The following is an 18,153-nucleotide window of genomic DNA, read 5'->3' on the forward strand; positions in this document are numbered from 1 at the left end:
TCGTGTTGTTGGCTTGGGTCCCTCCACTATGAGGTCTCCCTCTCCACCCCTTCTGCTTACAGCTCCCAGCCCCACCGCAGCTATAGCTCCTCCTTTCCCCGCCTTCCCAGCATCGGCCCCCACCTTGACCCAGTGTCTCCTCCCTACTGTGAGGCAGGTACATCCACTACGTGTTTGACCTGGGGAATGGCCCGTCCTTGATGAAGGGGAACTCTGACAAACCAGTCAATGACAACCAGTGGCACAACGTGGTGGTGTCCAGGGACCCCGGCAACGTGCACACGCTCCAGATCGACTCCCGCACTGTCACTCAGCACTCCAATGGCGCCCGAAACCTCGATCTCAAAGGTGGGGCCTGGGGCCTCTGCAGAAGGCCTGGCCCTACCCCAGATGCCCCCTCGGCCCCAGCAAGATCACCCCTGACCTGGGATGCTCTTTCACGCGCGTGATTCTCCCCCTGCCCCCACCCATGGTTTCCCTCCCTCTTTCCTGTTCTCCACTGTGTCCAGCCTGACATCTTCCCGTCAAAGTTCTGCTCAGCTCCCCTGCGAGGCTGCCCTCCCAACACTGAAAGCCTGGTTGCAGGTTGTGTCTGTCTCACGGGGAGCCTGGTGGCCTCACTCTAGAGCTAGGAGTAGGCAGCTGCACCTTCTGAAGACCTCTTGGCCCTCCAGGGTTGAGAAGTCTGCCCTGGTTGGGGGCTGGAGAGAGAATAGTGTCCTGGCAGATGCCTCCCTGCTGGGGCAGGAGGGGGCAGTGATGTGGGGAGGAAGGAGGGGCAATAACTGGGTCCCCACATGCTGCCCTGGTCATAGCCCTTGGGCATTGGCTGGACTAGGTCTGGGAACTTTTTTGGACTCAGAGCCTCCCTGGTGGGCTCAGCATCATACCAGGGACTTACATTCCCCAGGGTGTCTTCAGTAGCTAATGAAAGTCATTGCCTGCCCCCAGAATGAGTGGGTGAGAGAGGAGTGAAGAGGATGAGCTTAGAGACCGGGGTTTTGGCACAGGAGTGAGGACAAGGCCTGCGGCTTTTCCAGAGCCCACCGGGGTAACGTGAGCGACCCTTACATGCCCAAAGCAGCCCTCAGTCCCTTAGGGACCCCTGGTGTCAGTGCGACTGGGACTGTCCGAGCTGGGGGAGGGCCCTTAGAGACTATTCATCCCCCTCTTGGAGAGACAGAAATGGAAGCTTCAAGAGGCTACATGGTTTGCCCAAGGTCACAAAGTGAGCCGGCCGCAGAGTTGGAACCAGAAGCTTGGTCAGATCCAGGGCCCAACGAATGGCACAGTGCTGTCAATTCTCCCTGATGCCAGAAGGGGGCGATGTGTCTTGGATAATCCTCAGTGGCAGCAAACCCGGGGTGGTCTGGGCTGGTCTTGCATTGCACTGAGTGCAGGGCAAGGGCAGCAGGGTTGACTCATGTCTTGTTGGAGCTCTGCTGGGGGCCAGCTATGATTTCCAGGGAGTTAGGGTCTATGTGGCCAGGCAGTGATGTGTCCCTGAGGAGAACTTCCCCGTGTCACCCAGAGTCCCCAGGCCAAGCCCTAGTTGTTGTTGGAAGGTGCTGGGCTTAGAACCCCCAGGAGACAACTCAGAGCCGGGAGAGGCTGGCAGAGGCCTGAAGGAGTTCTGGGGATGGGAGACTTCGGAAGGGAGGGAGTGGGGGTGGAGGGGATCGGGCTGCACATCTATGAAAGGCCCTGATTACAGGCCGGAACTGGAATCAGATGTGTGGGAGAGAGCACGGAGCAGGTTCCTCCAGCTGCCCCCCCTTTCCCTGGCATCTGGGCTTCTCTGGGAGGGGAGCAGACAGATGGCAAAGTGGAGAAGGAAGAAAGAAGAGTGGAGGGTGGGCATCTGCAGGCTGCTGCATCTCTGAGAGGAAACTGGAGTCCGGATGGGACACTGTGGGGCTGCATGACCTGACAGCTGGGTGCCGATGTCCTGGGAGGGCAACGGGGACCTGGGGAGCGGGATGCCGAGGTTTTGATCCCACTCCCTTTGCAGGGGAGTTGTACATTGGCGGTCTCAGCAAGAATATGTTCCACAACCTGCCCAAACTGGTGGCCTCCCGGGATGGCTTTCAGGGCTGCCTGGCCTCGGTGGACCTCAACGGGCGCCTCCCCGACCTCATCGCTGACGCCCTGCACCGCATCGGGCAGGTGGAGAGGGGCTGTGACGGTGAGTGTGGGGCACAGAAGTCGGGTGTGACTCTGCACGCTGCAGGGGGGCCAGCGGTAGAGGCAGACCAGGGCCGCTGGGTGGCCTTCTTCTCAGGCCTCACAGGAGCTGCCACTCTGGGGCAGAGTATGGGGGAGTCAGGGGGGTCACTTGCCCTCCCTGTTGCCTCCCACCCCGGCCACTTATCACAGTTCCAGGCCAAGACTAGAAGTCCTTGAGCTCCCCTCCATCCCCCTCCCACCCCCATCAGTTCTTGGCCCTTTCTGCCCAGCAGAACGGAGGGCAAGATCTCTCGGCCTGGCCCCGAAGCTTCCATACCTCCTGAGGCTAGAGGGGGCTTGGCTGAGCTGGGGGTGTTCCTTCCTCCTGCTTCTTCCAGGCCCCAGCACCACCTGCACCGAAGAGTCTTGTGCCAACCAGGGCGTCTGCCTACAGCAGTGGGATGGCTTCACCTGCGACTGCACCATGACCTCCTACGGAGGCCCCGTCTGCAACGACCGTGAGTGCGGGACTGGGAGAGTTCGGGGTGCTGGGGGGAGATCCTGGCCCGTCCCCGGCCCCAGGGATGCTCCGGAGGAGGGAGGGTCTCTGAGAGCCGTGCTGCTTGCTTGCTTCTCATCCCTTCTCGTCACGAGAGACCGAGGGAGCTGCTGGCTGCCGTCCCCTCCCGGAGTCCCCTCTCGGGCCTGTGCAGGGCTGCTGCTGCCTGCATGTCTGGGGCAAATCGTTGATAGACAGCCTCTCCTCTTCCTTCTGAGCTGGCGGGACACCGCTCCCTTCACCCCTCACCAAGGGCGTCAGCCTCTGTCGCTCTCCCCATGCGATCCTGGCGATGGTCTCACAAGTCGTAGCTCACACGTACACACTGTTGCACAGGGTGGGGGTGGGAATTGTCGACCTGCACCCCCTTTCCTCTGGTGCCCTCAGAAACGTGCAGTGGAAGCCTGGGATTTCCTGCCCAGGGTAGGCCTGCGCCCCAGAGGACGGGCTCAGGAGGGCAGGCCTCTGGAGCTGGCTTCCTTGGAAGCCGGCTGTGGTGCAGTTCCCTGGTTTTCCACCCAGCTGCAGGGTGTCCCTTGGAGCCACAAGAACACTCCCTAGTGTCCTCACCTGGCTCTTCTCCTCCCTGGCTGGGTATCTGCTGCCAGCCCGCATATTGTTTGAGGCCCCTTCCCAGAGAGGGCAGCTTCAGCAGCAGTTTCCAGTCCCTAGTGGTTGGTGGCCAGCAGCTGGTTGAGCTTGGCAGACGGAGGGCAGTGGGGCAAGAGCGGGGGAGAGCCAACCTCCTGCTTGCAGGGGGCGGGCTGGGGAGCACGCAGCCTCTTCAGGTGTCATTTGAGTGGTCTTCCTTGGGGTAGCCCTGCTGAGACCAGGGACATGAAGGGTCAGCTGCCTGGGAAAAACACACAGACACACAGACACACACACAGACACACAGAGGAGGCTAGGGCTTCTCCATTTTACAGACATGGACGCTGAGGCCTGGAGGGGTGGGTGGATTTCTGGAGGAGTGAACGGTAGATCTGGGCTGAGAACGGGGGTCAGGGCCTTTGCCTCTGTGCCACACTGCAGAGCCTTGGCCATCTGGGCAGAGTCCTGAGTTTCTTACGGGATAGATAACCTACTGGTTTCAGGGATTGGGCTCTTGCGTGGGTCTTGATTTTTTCTTCTACTTTGTGAGAATGCCCACCAATCTCCCTCAGTGCTTTCCTGGTGCTCTAAGGCAGACCTGTCCTTCGGTACCTCCACATCCCGTCCTGTCCCCCAGGATTTTTCTTGTCCGACCTGCCACTCTCTATACCTTCCAGCCTCCAGACAATGGCCAGCTCAGGGGCGCTCCAGCCCTGGCTGCCAGGGAATAGAGACGGGGCTGGGCGTCGTCCTCTCCAGCTCACTCAGCTTTGCACGGGCGATCTGGGGACGGTGGTGACTTTGCTGTTTAACAGTAACATTCCCCACTGATTGTTTCGTGTTTTGCAGCTTGCAAAGCCCTTTTAATTTGTCCTCAGAGAAGGCAGTAGGATGGAGACCAACCATCCGATTTAGCTGCTGAGGACACTGAGGCCTCAGTAAGAGGCAGTTCCCTGCCCTAAATCACAGGTGCTAGAAGCTAGGCGTCCCTAAAGTTTGCTGCCCCTGTTGCTCATTTAGTCCCTGGGTTGGGGGCGGTGGCGGAGATGGAGACGGTGCCGACGGTGGGCATGGTTGGCCCGGGCTGCAGGGCATCAGGGCTGAGAAGAGCTGCTGCCCATCATCACCATTACACTCCCACATGATGGAGCCTTCTGGAAGGGAGCGTAGAGAGGGATGGTGGTTTAGGGAGTCAAGCCATCTTTCAGCAGGGGTGGGAAGGGAGCTTGGAGCAACTTCTCTGGGGGCAGGTGGGAGGCAGGGAGAGTTGGGGCTGGGCACGTCTTGGGAAGTGTCACTGTCCCCAAGCACTGGTCTGTGTGTCTGGTGGCAGAGCCTGAGCAAAGCCATGGAGGTAAGGACAAGGTGGGTGCAATCTGGGAGCCTCCAAACCCTGGCCCTGGGGTACCTCTGAGATCTCTGGCCCCAAGGGTCGAGGCAGGAATCTTGGGTCAAGCCACACCCCCTTTTCTCTTGAAGCTGTGCCTCCTCCCGCTTCTCCAGGCTTGGCTGTTTCATGTTCGTGCTGTCTCTCTATGGCGGGTCTTCTTGAGGCTCCACTGATGCACAACGTCAAGCAGGAACTTGGCCCAGAGGCCTGTTTGCTTCACCCCCAAGTGTGAAGGCCCTGGAGGCACCACTGGGCACCAAGGGCCCCTGTGCCTGAAGAGAGGGAGGCGGGTGGGAATGGCCCAGGTGTCCTTAGAGGGTTGGGCCTGGGGTGTGGAGCTGTCTGGTGGTAAAGAGACTGGAATGAGGAGGAGTCCGACCTTCAGGACAGCCTTTCCCCTTGTGTGGCCTCAGTTTCTCCGTCTGGGATATGGGCATTACACCTGGGGCTGAAGGTACCTCTGTGGGCTCAGGAGTCTGCCCTGGGAAGGCAGGAGAGAGATCAGAGGGAGAGAAGTCATCTCCAGGATGGGAGAGAGAAGAGTGGAGAGAGAATGAAAAAGAGAATATGAACTCAGAGAGGAAGGAAGCTGGAAGGAGGCACGCTTCCTGGCAGGGCCTGAAGTCCCAGGGCTGAGGTCAGGACAGCTCCCCTTGGCAGCTCAGTCTCCCAGAGCCTGTCTCTGGCTCGCCCGGGCAGTCAGCTCTTCCCCATCTCTGCCCCTCTGTGTGTTTCTCTTCTCTCCACTTGCTCCACAGCCTCTATTGATCTCTTGCACACCTCTGTCTCTCCCTTCTTTTTTACCCTCTGTCTCTCCCCCTCGATCCCCAGCGTCACCCCCTCCAGCTCTCCACTTCCCACTCACTGGTATTGATTGGCCTCTAGGCGGTTTCCCTTCCTCTCCTCTTGCCACTGGCTCCTCCCTCCCTCCCTCCCTCCCTCCCTCCCTCCGGGACCATACATTTTCTGCCTGCTCAGAGCTCTGTCAGTCTCTACCTCAGTGCCAGGGCCAAGAGCGTGCACGGGATGAGAGGGCAGGAGGACAAGGCTTTGGGGGCCCCAGCCCTGCTCCTCAGCCTGCAATCTCTCCTCCCTCATGGGGCCACGCACCACCTGGAAACTTCCTCCCGGGTGCCTCTGAGGACCCCTTTCTCCCCTTCTGAAGGGCTGGGGGCCAAATGGGGCCCTGGCATCTAGCAGGGCTGGGGAGGTGGCAGCTGCGGCAGAGGAGCTGTCCTGGGTTCTGACTGCACCCAGGACCTGGGTGCAGAACTTGTGGGGCTCCTGGTAGCAGTTTTTGCTCCAAAACGGAATTCAGAATCAATAAGCAGGAGCCAGCCCCTCCCTCCCCTTTCGCACCTGCTTCCTTTTGCCCTTTCTTCACCACCTCTCCTTCTCACCCTATGACACTCCTTCTTTGCCTCCTTCCAGGTCCCATCTCTACCTCCCTCCCTCTCTACCTTCAGCATCTCCCCCCCTCAGCCCCCCCCAGGCCCCATGCCGAGGTGGCATCCAGAGGAAGGGAAGAAAGCCCCCCTGCACTTACCTCTGGGCCTGTGACACGTGCTTCCCAGAGGTGTCCCAAAGTCTGGGAGGGGACAGATCTCAGTGGAGGGGCCCCTAGAAGGACAAGTGACTTCCTCAGCTGGACATAAGTGGCCCAGGAAGGGTTTTGTCACAAGTGGGCCACTCAGTGGATAAATATCCTGGAAACTCCCCTCCCCAGAGGTAGAGGTTGAGGCAGCGGGAGGGGCAGGGGAAGTGGACAGGAAGGATTGGAGGAGTCCAGGAGGGTGTGTGTGGGGGAGGGGAGCACCCTTTTGGAGAGGTGGCGAGGGACTGTGTGTGTGGCTTGTCTTACTCTGGAGCACCTTTGAGCCTCTGGGTGCGTTGTCTGTATGCGTATGGGTGACCCTGTTTTTGGAGGGTGAGCTGGAGGGAGCCGTCCGTGTGTACGTTGGCTGTTCATTCAGTACCTGTGACCGAACATGTATGTGTGTGTGCATGTATTGCCTCCATGAGCATGTGTACACGCTCGGCTGAGTGTGAGTTCGTGTGCCAGTGTCTATGAGCACATGTATGCATGTATGTATCTGAGCTTATGTGTGTGTGCGTGCACACTGATGCCTGTATGGGCACGTGGGTGTCTCCATACCCGAGCCCGTCCACATCCTAGCGTGCACGTGTGTTCCGAGGCGTGCGTGCAGAGGTGGCGGTGTCCACATCTCTGCGCCCTGGACCAGCGAGCACTCCTGGGGTTCGTCCAGGTGGGGGGGAGGGAGGAGGTGGGAGAGAGCGGCCTCTTCTGCTAGCCTCAGTCCTGTTCAATTATTCAGCAGGTCCCCTTCTCCGGAGGGGGCGGGAGGGGAGCGCGCGCCAGGGCGCGGGGGAGAGGCGGGGCTCGCGCAGAGGAGAGGCGAGCCCCGAGCGGGCTAGCCGGGAGCCGCGCGGTGGAGCTGCCCAGCGTCGCCCGCAGATCGGGAGCCGCCCGGGTCCCTCCGCCCTGCCCCCTCCTTCTCCCGCGCTCCTCCTCCCCTCGCCTCCCCTCGCCTCCCCTCTCCACTCCGCTCCTTTCCTCCCTCCTCTCTCCCTCCCTCTCCCTTCCAGCCCTCTCAGCCTCTGCAGCAACACTCCGCTGCCTCCATCTCTCCGCCGGAATCTAGCAGGCTCGCGCCTTTCCTCTGCTCAGCCCCGCTCCCCTCCTCTCCTCTCCCCTCCTCTCCTCTCCCCTCCCCTCCTCTCCTCTCCCCTCCTCTCCTCTCCCCTCCTCTCCTCTCCCTTCATTCCCCCCTCACCCGGATTTGCTTCCCTTCTCTCTTCTCCCGCCCCCCTCCCCCGGCCCCTCCCTCCTTTCCCCTGTCTCCGTCGGGCGGCAGCGGCAGCGGCCCTAGCCTTCGTCGGTCTCCCGCTTCTCTCCTCCAGTCCCCCTCCTCCCCGGCTCGGTTTTTCTGCAGGATTTCCCCCGCTCTCCCCTCCCTGCTTGGCCCCCGCGCCTCCCCTACCTCTCCACCCGGCACCATGCCCCCTCCCCCGGGCGCTCCCCCGGGTTTCTGACGGCCCTCTGCGCCGCTCCGACCCCGCCGGGATGCGGGGAGACCCTTAGCTCCTCGCGATGGACCCAGGCGTCCTGGACCTTGGCGTTGCCACTCTGCGGACCCCGGATTTCCCGGCGGTATCCAGTTGATTTCGTTGGCTCGGGACCGAGGCTTGGGCTCTGGTTTTCCTTCTCTTCACCCCTACCCCCCTCCCGGGGCTCGGAGCCGGAGGGGGGCTTCGCGGGGCTACGCAGCCCCGCGTCCCTGCCCCCGGCCATGGGACTGTGAGGCGGCCGCCCCCGGGCCGAAATGCCCCCCGGGGGGAGCGGGCCGGGGGGGTGCCCGCGCCGCCCCCCCGCCCTGGCCGGGCCCGTGCCGCCGCCGCCGCCACCTCTGCTGCCGCTACTGCTGCTGCTGCTGCTTGGGGCAGCCGAGGGGGCCCGGGTCTCCTCCAGCCTCAGCACCACCCACCACGTCCACCACTTCCACAGCAAGCACGGCACCGTGCCGATCGCCATCAACCGCATGCCCTTCCTCACCCGCGGCGGGCACGGTAAGTGGCGCTGCCGATACCGGCCGGCTGGCTGGCTCCCAGGGCCTCCCGTGTGCGCGGCCCTGGCCCCCGCGGGCCGCACCCCAGCCCGTGAGCGCCGAGGCCCGGCCCCTCGGCCCTGCGGGCCCGCATCCCCTCACCTACCATCTTCGGTTCCCAGCATCTCAGCCCCACCCTCGCCTCTCCATCACAATCCCCCCACCCCGTCCCTTTATCATCCTCATATCTGTCTTCATCACTTTCATTCCTCGCCTCACCTTTACCTCCGAATCCCTATGTCTGGTTTGTTATCACCCTCCTGTTTAGGTCCCCTCACCACCTCCCCATCTGTCCTTTCATCCTCTCTGCCCAGCTCTCCCTTCCGTTGCTCTTGTCTTCACCTCCTCCATCCCTGCCCCTTATCATTTCTCCACCTGGCTTACCTCCACCTCTGCCTCACCGTCGCCTTCCCACTGCTGGTGCAGCATCTCTGTACCCATTATTTTCTCATCTTTGTCCCCCACCAACCTCTCACCTCTGTCCCACCTATCATCTCTGGCTCAGACGTGTTCCATCTCTGCCTCTTTCACCTCTTCATATCTGTCTCTATTTTACGTCTGTTCCTCCAGCAACTGTCCCGTCTTTGTCCTGTCTTTCCCCTATTACTGTCCTTCCACCACCTCCAAGCAGTCACCTCGCTCCACTGTCCCATTATTCTCCCAGCCTCATTCCCTGAATCTCCGGTTTCTCCTCTCCACACCTCTTCATTTCTGCCCTGCCTCCACCCCTGATCCTCAGCATCTCCCACCTCCCACTGTTTGAATTTCTGTTCCCCTATCCCAGTCTCCCCATCACCTCCAGAGTCAGTCCTCTATCACTTTACACTATCACCTCTTATCTCAGCGCCCCCTCCCATAACCTTCCATCTCAAAACCTACTTCCTCTTCCCTCTCAGACTCCATCACCTTCCATTTCTGACCTCTATCACTTCTGGTTTCTGCCCTTTGTGGGTTTGCTGGCCCTCCCAGCCCAGTCCCTTCATCACCTCATACCTTAGACCTCTAAGATTCTCTGGATGCCATCTCTGTACCTGCCACCTTCCACCTCTTCCATCTCTTCCGTATTATGTGTACCTCCATCACTTCCCATTATTGCATCCCCATAACTTCCAATCTCTGCCCTCCCCACTACCTCCCATGTGTGTCCCTCTTCACGTTTTATTCCATGTCAGACTCCATCATTTCCCATCTCAGTCTCTCCTTCACATTTCATCTCAAAGCTCCTGTTACCTACCATCCCAGAGACCCCCATCACCTCCCATTTTAGTCCACTTCCCTTCTCTGTACTCCACATCACCTCCCATCTCTGTACCTTGCTATCACTTTCCATAGGGTACCACCGTTTCTGTACCTCTCTCACCTCCCATATGGTGCAACTCATCACCTCCCATCTCTGTACCTCCATCACTTCCCATCCATATACTTCATCACCTTTCATCTTCGGTCCCCATCTCATCCCTCCAACACGCACCGTTTCTGTACCTCCATTACTTCCCATCCCTATATCCTCATCACCTCCTATACCTGTCCTCCCATCACTTCCCATCTCTGAACCCCTATCACCTCCCATCTTGGCACTCTGACATCTCCATGCTTCCATCACCTTTTATCTTGACTCCCATCACTGTGCCTTTACCAGTTCTCACTCTGTACCTTGTTGCCTCTAATTTCTGTATTCCCATCACTTCCATTTCTGTTCATCCATCCCCTCTCATATTTTTTTACTCCATTTTTGTTCTGCCCGCATCTTTCATGCCTGTATCTTCACTTCCCATCTATGCCCTCATGGCCTTCTATTTCTGCACTCATCTCTGCCTCCCCATCATTGTTCTACATCTGTCCATCCTTGCTTCCCAATCTCTGTTCCCCCATATCACTTTCAGTCCTTCCACCCCTTTTCTACTCTCCTTCCCCCTTTTTTCCTAGTTCACCTTTATCTTCTTCATGTCTCTACTTTCTCTTCATCCAGTTCCCAGGAGCGGCCTCTTCCAACACTCTCCTTCATTCCTTTCCTCTCCCTTGCCCAGCAGAGTGTCCCTGGCTAGCCCCTGTCCCAGCTGGGGTCCTCTCTGTGCAATGCTCTCTAGGCTCCTTGCTCCACTTCCCCCCACACACCTTGCACCTGACTTTAACTCCCCTTTTCTCCCTGCGAGCAATCTGGCCCTGTTTGCCTTTCACCGTCCCCTTCATCATCCCTTCTGACTCCCTTGAGGCTCAGTCCCCAGAGACACCCAGATAGGACATGGTCTTTCTGGGCAATGAGGAGAGGCATGAAGGGACAAGAGAAGAAAGGCTATTGGGGGAAATCATGGTGGGGGGAAGAGGAGAGGAGGTGAAAGGGGAAAGGAAAGGAGAGAGGGGCTGGCCCAGGGGAGCTGAGCAGATTGGAAGGAGGGACCTGGGAGCCAAAGTGCCAGAAGAAGGCTCCGTGAAGGAGTTGGAGTCGGGATGCAAAGAGCTGGGGGAGAGGGAGAGAAAATGGAGGAAAGAGCTTGTGGGGGGGGTGTTGGGGGAACCTATGGAATGTTGGTGCTGGGATGGCCTCAGAGACTCCCTTGCTGTGCAGAGGAGACAAACAGCCCCAAGAGGGCCGATGGCTGCCGAGGACCACGTGGAAGCAGAGGAGGTGGAGGGTGCTGCAGGGCCGTGATGGAAGGTGGTGGGGAGACCGAGTGGAGGAGCCCGAGAACGGTCAGGCAGTGAAGAGGAAGGAAGAGGGTCAAAGGACGGATAGAAGAGGAGGGAGGAGGCCAGCTGTCATGGCTGAACCTCACCTGGGCGCACCTCAGATGTGGGGGGAGGCGACAGGATGGGCTTCTGCTGGGACCCCATGCTTGGGTAGAGGAAGAGGCCAGCTTGGGAGACCTTTGTAGGCCAGGGGAGACCCTTCCTTTCTGTGCCAGCATCTTCCTGGCTGCACCCAGTGTGAGAAGCCTCTCTTTCCTGCACCTGCGTCTCCACTTCCCGACTCTTTGCATTCTTCCTGCATTCCTCCTTGCCTTCCTTCCCTCCTCTCCTCACTCTTTCCTGTCTTTCCCTTTCCACCCTCAACCCCACCCGTTACATAATATCCGTACTGACCTGCCGGACACTCACTGACACTCCTGCACCTGATGTCAGTCTGAGCTTGGGAGGACCAGTACACCCGGGTCCTAAAAATGGCCTGAGTGGGAGACACTCTCCTGATCCTTGACCCTGATTCTAGTTTCAGAGCCCTTTACGAGCCTTGCAGCCCCTGACCTTCATTTCTTGTACCCTCTGAGGCCAGGAATAGAGGGGTCAATCCCGGTTCGGTTCTGAGTCAGGAGTTTCCACGGGTTCTGGATTCATCACTCCAGCTTCTAAAGGGGGCTGGCATTTCATTTGATTTGCTGGATATGGGTGTGTTCACTTGGATTTCTGACTGGATGTCTTATGGCCAAGAACAGGCTTAAGAATTGAGGGGCTATTGTTCTGGGATCAAGAGCGACCTGAGCCCAGGGCTCTGGACCTGGAGAGATAACCCCGCGGACTGTGAGGGTCTGTATTCAGAGAGCTGGCGTGGGCTGTGGGCACCCAGGACTGCGGCTTTCCTGGATTGTACAAGACGTTTTATCCTCTCATGATTCGAGATCCACCAGAAGGTTTTTGTCATGGCTTCTGATGCGGCAGGGACAGGCAGACAGAGGGTCTGCACGTGTAGTTTGAACCACAGGGGCAGCACTGCATGGGTGGTTTTTCACATGGGATGATTATGTTGTTTGGGTCTGGGTAAGCTAACCATTATTAATGGTTGGTTGGGGTTTTTCTTTTTTTTTCTAGAATGCAGGTGTGTGGGAATTGTACAGAAGATTCTTGATCATTTAGTGTTCTATTGGATCAGTGAATTTCTGGGTCCAGGAGGCATTGAGGGGACTATGTTGGGTGTGGGCAGAAGGTTCCAGGCCAGGGCCTTTGGGTGGTGGCCACTTGGGCCTGGGGCATTTTGTGTCTGGCCAGAGGCTGTCTTGCCTTGGGCTTCAGGGCTGCTCCCCACCCTTCCACACTGCAATGTTGTGTACTTTGTAGCTCACTAGCGTTTTCCTGGGGAGGTCAAAAACAATGGGTCTGGACCACCCTAGGGCAACATAATGGGCCTTGGCTTTGGCCCCTTTCTTCTCTGGAGCCCTCTCCGGAACCTTTCAGAGGTTCTAGCTGTGGTTCGGTGTCCTGGGCTCCATGTGCCTTCGCCCCCCGACCCAGGACGCCCGGTGGCCAGGGCAGAGGACGGCTTGCGGAGTGAGGCGGGAGGCGCCTACGCCTACGCAGCGCGGCGGGGAGGGACGGGGAGGGTCCAGGCGGAGTCCCGCCCCTCCGCCCGCGTTCATCCCAGCCCGAGACCTGTGCGCCCGGGCTGGAGCGGGGTGCCGGGGAGAGAAATGTCTCCCCAGGGTAATTAGTGCCGCCCCAGTCCGATAAACCATTCATCCTTCACCTCTTCGGCCCAACAAGTGTCTCTCCACCCGATCCCCCCACCGTGTAATAAACGCCCTTAGGCTTTAACAGGCCAGCCCCCCGGAAAAAACTGGCGGCAGTGGGAGAGCAGCTGTGTAATAAATCCCGGGGGAGGCCCGGCCGAGCAGGGCCCTGGCTGGGGACTGGGGGAGGCTGGGGCGGGGGTGTGCGGCCCGTGCGCCATGGGCCTCGGGGGCGGGGACCCGTGCGCCTGTCCCGTCCTGCGCAGTGCCAGCCAGCCGCTGCCCTCGCCGCCTGCCAGGGCCCGTCATTGTGCGCTTACCGCCATGTTTCCCGGCTGTCTCCCGTCTAGGGTCTGCCTCTCCACACTGGGTCTTTGTGCGCAGCTGGCTGCGTCGTGGCCTGTGTGTGGGTGCGGGGTCTGCGGGGTTGGAGCACCCGCCCCGTCTCTGATCCCTCCGGCCTCACTGCCCTATGGGGCATTGGGCGTGCTCGCTCCGCGCGCCCTCTCCGGGCTCAGCCTGATGTGCTGTCTGGGTTCCTGGGGTGGGAAAGTGAGGAGAAGGGGCCTCCTTTCCCCTAGACCTGGGAGATTTGGGAGGCTCCAGGTAGATGGAGTTTCTTTCGCTGGTCTGAGGGATCGAGAAACCCAGTAAGCCCCTCCCGCGTCTGACTGGGAGGCGCTGGAGCCCCGGGGGTGAGAGGCAGCAGCCTCTGGTCTGGGAAGCAGGGAGGGGTGTATGTGGAGAAGGGTCAGCATCTTAGCGCCCCTGGCCCTCCTCACCCCCCAAATTTTGTACATGCAGCTTGTGAGTGAGTGGAGGGGGAAGGGAGGACCCTGGCTATTACGGTTACCATGGAAACAGCCGATTTTCCAGAGTGCTGCAGTGTTGGGAGTGGAGAGACCGTTGCTGACTGAGGCCTACCCTGCTCCTAGCCTTCGGGCCCTGCCCTGTCCAGGCAGTGACCTGCTGGAGGCGGATGTGTGGCTCACTTGCCCCAGTCCAGCTCTCCACCCTGATCCTGGGACCCCATCCTGAGAGTTCAGATCTCACCACTGAGCCTCCGGGGCCCTCAGGTAGGAAGCATACCTCAGTTTGGAGGGGCAGAGCCGAGCTCCCTCTATCTTCTGCGCGGGGACTTTCCCTGCAATGTGCTGTGGCAAGACGTCAGTTAATTGACATCAAGGTGGTTCTTTCCCACCTGCCTTGCCCCCCCGGGAGTCACCTCTCCCCTCTAGCCTTGCCTGGGGAGACGGAGGGCCCTGATGACAAGCGCTCTGGGTGACAGCTCCTGCCCCCCCAGCCCCAGCCCCCTGCTGGCCTCACTGCCTCTCTGGGACACAGGCAACAGCCTTCCCTTCTCAGCTCCTCCTGGGCGGGCAGATGGTACCTCCCTCCAAGGCACTCAGGAGTCCCCTCTCCTTCGGGGGCCTAGGAGCTTCCTGGGATAGAGACCCCTGATCCCCGATTGCCCAAACTACAGTGGGGTTCCCAGTCCCTGAGGTGAGAGACCCCAAGGTGCCTGAGAGGCCTGGCCTTAGTGTCACCAGCTTGGCTGCCATCTTGGCAGAGCGCTTTGGCTCCGGGGAAGTACCCCAGGCCTTCCCCGACCCGGACTTCCCATCCCACCCAGAGCTCTCCCACCCCCAAGGCCTTGCTTTTCTCCCAGCCTGCTCCAGGCTTGTGCCCTCACACCCCATCTGCCTCTCCTTCTCTCTGGATAAGTCCTCCCCTGAACCCCTCTACCCGCAAGAAGTGCTTTGAGAGGAGTTGTTAGTGGCTAATTATTTAATTAAGCATTTTATGAGTCTCATCTGCTCCATTTATGTTCTAAAGAATGCAAGACTGTTGTCTTTCCTTCTCTGAAGGCCCCAGAGTACTAGCCCTCTAGGCCTCCCAGACAAAGCTCCCTTCCCGGAAACTGGGCGACCAGCCCTGACCCCTGCCTCCTTCCTGGCAATCAGTCTGCCCCCACCCTCAGGGAGCCCAGGCAGCCACAGGAGGGAACAAGGCGACTAATAGGGTTTATTTTGGGGCTGAGATCGTTAGGGACCTCACACCCGCCCCAGCAGCAGCCGGATGGCAAAGAGGAGACAGAGGGGGAGAGAGGGTGGGATGGGAGAGGGTAGGGAGAGGGATCCCTTCATCATCTCTGGCTCCCACTCTCCCGCCTTCTCTCACCTACACCCCTCTCTGTCCCTCTCTGTCCATCTGTCTCTCTGCCTCCTTCCTCCTCTGGCTGTCAATCTCTACCCCCCCACCCCCTTGTCTGTCTCTTCTTTTCTGGGCAGGGCTCCAGTACCCCCCCTCCCCCACACCCCGTTTTGGCACCCAGGCAGCCCCCTAGCTGGGAGTAGAAGCAGGGAGTCCGGGCAAAGTGGGACCAGGATTTGCAGGGGCTTGGGAGGGGGTGGGGAGCAGGCGCTGGAGCGGGGCCAGCCTGCAGGCTGTGAGTCAGAGGAACAGCCCCTGCTCTTCCGGCCGCCATCGCCTGGGGCTGCTTTTGCCTTGGTGCCTGCTCAACTCAGGCCCCACACAAGTACATACTCGAACCTGTCACCTCTGCCAGCCCTGGGAGCAGCCGAGTGGCTCAGGCCCAGGCCCCTTGGGTCCTGCCCGTCCCTGGCGATCTTCTCTGTCCCCTTGCAGCCAGCCTCTCTCCGGGCTCTCTCTCTCTGTGTGTCACTCTCTCTATTACCTCTCTGTTTTGCTGTAATTAAAGCTAGAATTCTTGATGAGGCGGCTACATCTGTCTGCGCGCTTGCACGGGCTCCCACCCAGGCACCCGCCTGTCAACTGTTCCCTAGGAGGGCAGGGCCTGGTGGCCGCTGTGGGTATCACAGTTGAAGCCCCCGTACCCTAAACCTGGTGTCCCAGTGCTCTGGTCACAGCCCCAAGGACCTGCTAATCTCGCCCTCCTGACCTCGTATCTCTGTCTCCCTTTCCTTCTCTCTGCAGCCGGGACCACATACATCTTTGGGAAGGGGGGAGCGCTCATCACCTACACATGGCCTCCCAACGACCGGCCGAGCACGAGGATGGACCGCCTGGCCGTGGGCTTCAGCACGCACCAGCGGAGCGCCGTGCTGGTGCGGGTGGACAGCGCCTCCGGCCTCGGGGACTACCTGCAGCTGCACATCGTAAGGGCGCGGGGCTGGCACCCCCGACCCCCCAGCCTTCTGCCCCGAATCCACTCAGTCCTCTCTTGCCATGGGACCAGCACCTCGCATCTTTCCCTCCCGTGGAGCCCTCAGAACCTCTGTTCCCTGAGTGCTGGGGTTTCCAGTCTGTGGTTCCGCACCTGAGACCCATTCTCCTCCCGGTTGTTCACTGAGGCCCCCAGAGCCACCTCCGCTCACCTGAAGCTCCCCAGCTCCCCACCCTGAGACCTCAGGGGCTTCCTTGAGCCTTCCTGGCCATTCTCCTGCAGCCTGTGGGAACATCCCCATCTTGTGACTGCCCTGGGCTGCTGCCTGCTCACTCCTGCACCGCCTATGCCTCCCACTGTGTCCTGCACCTTTTCCTGTCCCCTCCTTCGGGCCTCCCTGCCCTTGATTACTGTTCCCATGACCTTTGTCCTCCCAGCCGCCCCCTTACCCGGCCTCCCTTACAGCCCTTCTGGCCATAGCCCTGCTCATTCCTCCCTGACCTCGGCCCTACCCCACATCTCTGCTCTGGCCTCCGAACCTGCCCAGCTCTGCTTTTCTCTGCCCAGCTCCCCTCCTCGCCCTCTGCTGCTCCCCACTGCCTCCCTCTAGGCCCCCCGCCATGCCTGTGGCTCCTCTTCTCACAGTTTCCATCCTAACTCTGGTCTTCGGGCGGCCCCTTTTCTTCCCCCTCTCTGCTCTGGCCCCACACACTTCCCTGTGGCCTCAAGCCTTGCTGCATTTCATTTGTGCTCTTAGGCTCTCCCCTGCCCCCGGCCCACTGTCTTAACCCTTGGGCCTCTGACCTCAGTCTCCATTTTCCACCTATGCAGCCGCTTACGGCCCCCTTCCTTCCCTGCCCACATCCCACATGGTGACCCTGGCCAGGACCCCGAGCTGGGAGGGTCGAACAGGCTGGCCAGGCTCTGTGTGCTGGAAGGGTCTGAGTGGGGGGCCCTGAGCTTTCAGGGGAGTGAGGGAGCCAGGGGAGAAGGCTCGTTTGGGCTCTGGCCCCTCCTTACACGACAGCTTTGCAGGGTCCCCAGCCTGCACACCCCTTCCCCGACACGAGGGAGGGAAGGAAGGAGGTCTGAGGAGAGATGGACCGTGGACAGAGCGGAGCTGGAGTAGAAGTGGCAGCTGATGGACACCGGGCCTGGGAGGCCGGGCAGGGAAACAAGGGGGAAAGGAAAGCAGAGTAAGGAGTAGCCTGGGGAGAAGGCCTGCAGGTTCCGTGCGTGTGAGCGTCTCCACCTGCGTGAGAGGCAGTGCGGACGGTGACTGTATGTGACAGTGTGGGCCCCGTGCACATTGATCGTGTCAGGAGTGCTGGGGGGCGGCGCCGTGGGGGACAGTCTCGTGGCCTCTGATCGGGTGTGTCGCTCTATATTTGTATTTCTTGGCAGTGTGGCGTTTGCTGCTGTTTCAGTCTCCTGACTCTGCGTGGCAGGTGTGACTGTGTTTCCGGGTCCCTCTCTGTGAGTGAGGGCTGCTGCTCTCTCATCACATAGTCCTGAGAGGTGGTGTGTGGCTTTGGAGCAGATGCCTGGGTTTGAGTCCCAGCTCTGCCGCGTCCTTGCTCTGCCCTAGTGCATCACCTTGTGTCTCCGAGCCTCAGTGTCCTCATCTGTGTAATGGCATGATAAGCGGACAGCGATGCTCGCAGGTTTAATAAGCGAGACCATGTATATAAAGCACTGAGGACACTCCTTGCCCAGCCCGTGGGAAGCACCGTGTCCACTAATGTCCTGAGCACCTGTGAGCATCCACCTGGGTGAGCAGATCTGTGGTGCACTGTGTCCGCCTCATTTGACAACTTCTGTTGATATGCCTGAAGGTTTAGGGGACAGGGTTCCCCAGTGCTGAGGAGAAGGGGCAGGGGGATCAGGGTGCAGGGAGAAGGAGTCTCCTTTGCCCTCCCAGCAGTTGCCCACAGCCCTCGCCTGGTGCCGGGTTATGGAGGAACGACGGTTATGGAGGAACGAGGCCTGGTGCCTCGTGCTGTAGCCGGCGGGGCGGGGCGGGGCTGCCCCTGGGATGAGGAGCCTGGCGAGGGTCGGGGGCCCTGGAGGAAGCGTGGGAGCCATGAGAGAGGTCAGCTCTGAGGGGAGAGCTGGGCACCCGACGGGCTGAAGCCCCCTGGGGCAGCCCCCAAGCCCCCTTCTCCCCTGGTGATATATCAGCTCCCACCGCAGCGTCATTAGCAGCTCTCAGAGAGTGGGGAGGCGGCAGCAAAATG

The 18,153-nt window shown here is 60.1% G+C and overlaps 1 protein-coding gene across 40 annotated transcripts in view; it reads left to right on the top strand.

Annotated features, from left to right (window-relative positions):
• Window positions 1-18,153, top strand: part of NRXN2 (neurexin 2) — a 108,860-nt gene that overhangs the window by 64,074 nt on the left and 26,633 nt on the right. For 36 of the 40 annotated variants that reach the window (XM_060302985.2, XM_060302998.2, XM_060302999.2 and 33 more), the window contains 4 exons: window positions 158-348; window positions 2,012-2,185; window positions 2,565-2,684; window positions 15,727-15,908. In XM_060302985.2, coding sequence (XP_060158968.1) covers window positions 158-348; window positions 2,012-2,185; window positions 2,565-2,684; window positions 15,727-15,908 — 667 coding nt within the window. Of the gene's footprint in view, window positions 1-157; window positions 349-2,011; window positions 2,186-2,564; window positions 2,685-7,533; window positions 8,295-15,726; window positions 15,909-18,153 lie in introns of those variants that run through there. The other 4 variants (XM_060303007.2, XM_060303006.2, XM_060303009.2 and 1 more) reach the window with 4 other exon arrangements.

Source organism: Globicephala melas, chromosome 8 (genome assembly GCF_963455315.2).
Source record: "Globicephala melas chromosome 8, mGloMel1.2, whole genome shotgun sequence".
Taxonomy (NCBI): Eukaryota; Metazoa; Chordata; class Mammalia; order Artiodactyla; family Delphinidae; genus Globicephala; species Globicephala melas.